The 3,985-nt window shown below is 42.0% G+C and overlaps 1 protein-coding gene across 1 annotated transcript in view; it reads right to left on the reverse strand.

Moving 5' to 3' along the window:
- LOC107103155 (copine-8-like) overlaps positions 1–1,757 on the reverse strand; it is a 96,611-nt gene extending 94,854 nt beyond the window's left edge. The window contains exon 1 of the mRNA XM_015402700.1: positions 1,734–1,757. Within this exon, the coding sequence (XP_015258186.1) occupies positions 1,734–1,757 (24 nt within the window). The remainder of the gene's footprint in view (positions 1–1,733) is intronic.
- Positions 1,758–3,985: the final 2,228 nt, after the last annotated feature.

Genomic DNA, 3,985 nt, shown 5'->3' on the forward strand with positions numbered 1-3,985 from the left:
CACCACTGTTCGGCGCCAAGTAACCTTTCCTCTGATCACGGCTTGCTTGGTCTCGCAATGAATCCTGGGTAAACCAAGGATACCGAGGATACATCGACACCCGTCCTTCAAATCGGGCTAAAAGAAGGACGCATTTTAAGGCCTCATAACGAGGAGTCTTGGAATCCGACCAGACCTCGGCGCCGCACTATGACGTAATCGTACTTCGAATCTGGCCTTCTAAGGCTCGTCCTAGGTTTTCGAACAGAGCATGGGAGTGGTGCGGGAGTCATTCTGAATGGGAGCGGGATGGGAGTGGGAGTAATTTCACCAGGAATGGGACGGGACAGGATTTAGATTTCTACTCTGGCCCGGGATCGGAACGGGACACAATTTTTTTCTGTGGGAGTGGGACGGGACAGGAGTGAAAATCCATTCCCGTGTCAGTCTCTACAATGAATTGATAAGGAGTTTTAAAAAAATGTGTGTTTTCCTTTTTGTTATTTTCTTTCTGAAATTTGGGTTAGGTGTGTTTTTCAGTTTATCTTGTTATGTCAATAAATTGTTTTTTTCATGCATGTTTTCTATACCCTAAAAATTATACAAAATTTGTAAAGAAACACTTTTTTGAGCAGCAGAGGTCAGTATGTGGGTTTCTCCTGTTGAAAGCTGTATCTCCTCTTTCAATGTTTTTCTCATGTTTAGTCAAAAACGGCTTAGCTACAGTCTATAAACAGTTTAGCAATCCCTTATTAACTGTTTGGAAACACCTTATTAACAGATTAGGAACAACTTTGAACAAAGGTCACGCAAAAGCTAAATAGAAAATGGAAACCGTTGCAACATTGAACAAGTTAGAGAATATTTGTATTTTGTCTGTTCTCACCTTTTCATGTCATTCAACATTTCAGCTTAGAAAACGGCAAACAGTATGACTTCAGTATTGGAGTAACATTTATATCACCCAAGGAAAAGCACTACATATGAACCTACAATTGTCCCATTTAGCAGTTTTTACAAACCCAAGGTGAGTCCTTCCTGCATTTGTGACAGGTACACTTTGTGCAGTGCACACAACGCTCAGTGCTGTGGTTCCTGTTGCAGAGATTGCACACCTGGCCTGTTTATAATACCAATGAAAAAATCTCAAAGAATAGAGTTTAGCACATTTGTAGTGTGAACTAGATGACGTTATCTGTGTGTCCTACAAGTTTGGAGACACTACAATGATCTATAGTGTAGTCTTGTATAAATATTGTTGCTTTCTACAGCGTTCCAGCTCATGCAGCTATTTTCATTGTACAGAATTAGTTATCGTCTTATTGTGTCATGATCTGGCCTGTTTGCTCTCCCTTAATTGTTAATTTCTTTCACCTGCCGTTTTCCCTCCCTGCCTTTAATTATAATTTATTCCTCTCACCTGTTTCCTCTGGGTTATATTCTGTTCAGCCTGAGCATTCAGTCCAGATCCTTATTTGTTTTCTGTTAGTCTGTCTGTTCAGTTTTGCCTTGGTTCATGTCATGGATCCTGGCGGCCAGTGGAAAGAAGGTTTTGTGTTTGTCTCTTCTCCTGATCATCCACTGTTCCTCCCCCGCTGAGTCTTCTGGGTTTTTGGCTCTATATGTGGGGAGGTTCAGTTTTTATCCCAGTAAGCCTGGCTCCAAGGAGGAGACCAGCTTAAAGGTCCTGCATCAAGCTCTGGTTCCATGTCCTGTCTCGGCTACCCTTTTACACTGAGCCTGCTCATCTGCACCTGATCCTGTCTGCTCCTGTGCATGACCGTCTAGTCACGCTTCTGAACTCTGTCAGACTCTGAACCTGTCTGAGAGCTTGTTTTTGCCTGGAAGCCTGGATCCCGTCTGATCTGTCTGTTCCTGTCTGCCCTGTATCCCTGCCCTGGATGGTCTTCCTGCAACTCCTCCGGAGCTGCAGCACCGGGGACGTACCCCCCTCAAGGGGTATGGATTGAACTGCTAAACCAGGTAAGTGACTCACTTAGATTATCATCTTCAGTCAGATGATCATGGTCACTTACCTGTGTTTCTCCCACAGAGTGTCTGAGATTGGGCGGTGCCCCGCCCCCCCCTCCTGAAGTGTCCGCGAGCCACAGCTCCACTTTAGTTTTTGTTTTATTTAATAAACATTTTGAACTTTCCTACTGACTATCTCTCCTTGAATTCTGGGTCCAACATTCTGAAATCATAACAGATTGCGGCACTGGTGTCTACGCTGAATCATTGCGATGTTGGCAACAGTCATGACATAGACCTAGTTATATTTAATTTTTCCCCTCCTGCTCTCAGGTAAAACACTCTCCAACAGAGAGACTTGAGCTAAAGCCTAAACTGAAGGGGGTGGAATGGTTCTCCAACAACAGCGCTAATGGGGCATTTACATCAGAAAAGGGATTCATGAGATGTGAAGTACTGTTGGGGGGACTGGAGGCTGAATTCTTGTATCTCTGGGATTTCTAATGTTAATAAAATATTATTTTTCCCAATAATGTTTGTTTTGGCTCTTGGATTTGCAATATACATTGGCTTGAACAAATTCTAATTGCCATAAATCATTTTAAAACCTAAGTTGATGTCAGGATTTGTTGGGGGTTGTAGACCCAAAGGCAGAGGCAGGAAGGCAGAGGTGAATCTTTAAAGGCACACTATGCAACATTTTTCCGTTAATTAATGTGTTCCATAACGTTTTGGATGATTAAATNCAGCGCCCCCTATGGGCCGGCCGCCACTGCTAAAAAGGTAGAAACGGGTTCCAATAGTCCATATCTATAGCCCAGCTATTTCCTTCAGAGTGATGTACAGTTCTGAGGCTGTCTTCAAGTCTTGTGGCTGTTGTAGTCCGTGTTGTTCCACTGCCTGTTGTAGGTATTCCTCTATGTCTGGATCACCGCTTAAATCAATCACTTGCCTTGCTTCGGGAAACACATCAAGTTCCTTGTCTTCAACAGCAAATCCACAGTCCCTTGAACCAAATCTGCAAAATTAGATAATACAATGATATAAAGGAGAAGGTTTGAAATGATCATTGTTAGATTTGTTTGCTTGTTGATATACAGATATTTCTAAACAATGGTAGAGACAGATAGCTTCTAAATTCAACAATGGATTATACCAACATGTACAATTGTCCAAATATATCCCAGTTTAGGCTATACCACAACACCTTGCATTTTTTGTAATGTATATGATCATTACTACCTGTAAGGCAAGAGATACAGTTCATTCGGAATCCCTCCTGGACATGATGCATGTCTGCTTGGTCGGATCCGGTGCTTGTTCCATAGGTCCATACTTTCATCCAGGTCTTGCTGCAGAACATTACTGAAGCAAAATCTCAGTAAGCACTGGTGTTCGTGGCTGCCATTGAAGATTCCAGAGTCTCTTAGGTCTCCAAACAAGTCCATCCAAAACTGAGACCTGGGGATGCATTATAATAGATAAAACATTGTTATTTATAATGCGCTTTTACAAGTACTCAAAGAGGCTTACATACAAATAACACCGTTTAAATGTGGATACATCTTAACAAAAGCATCACAGAGAAATAATGTATATCATATGATTATTACAACAGTAGTGATTCAATAACTTTGGGAAAAATATGGCTTCCCATGTTCAGTATTAGGCTATCACTTAGTGTTTAAGTGGCCTGAGTTAAACAAGAACACTAATAATAATCAATGACAAATACGGAGATTTTAATAACACTATAACACTGATCAGTGTAATAGAGACAAAGGTCATCACTATACAGCTTCCACTGTACTTTTCATCCATCAAACAACACAGATGTACCAACCTCCCTCTTCTGAAAAAAGACCACCATGACTCGATGCGCTGATTCGATGTTGATGAGCCGTAACTGTGGCTAGACGAGCCTGCATAGTGGTCCATATGCGCGTGACGGAGGGTACATTGTATTGCTGCCATGGTCACATTTTCTGTTGCGAGGTCAGTTCTCAATCTCATTGGAACCACACTGATACTCTTG

This window comes from Cyprinodon variegatus, unplaced genomic scaffold (genome assembly GCF_000732505.1).
Source record: "Cyprinodon variegatus isolate N-32 unplaced genomic scaffold, C_variegatus-1.0 Scaffold1385, whole genome shotgun sequence".
Taxonomy (NCBI): domain Eukaryota; kingdom Metazoa; phylum Chordata; class Actinopteri; order Cyprinodontiformes; family Cyprinodontidae; genus Cyprinodon; species Cyprinodon variegatus.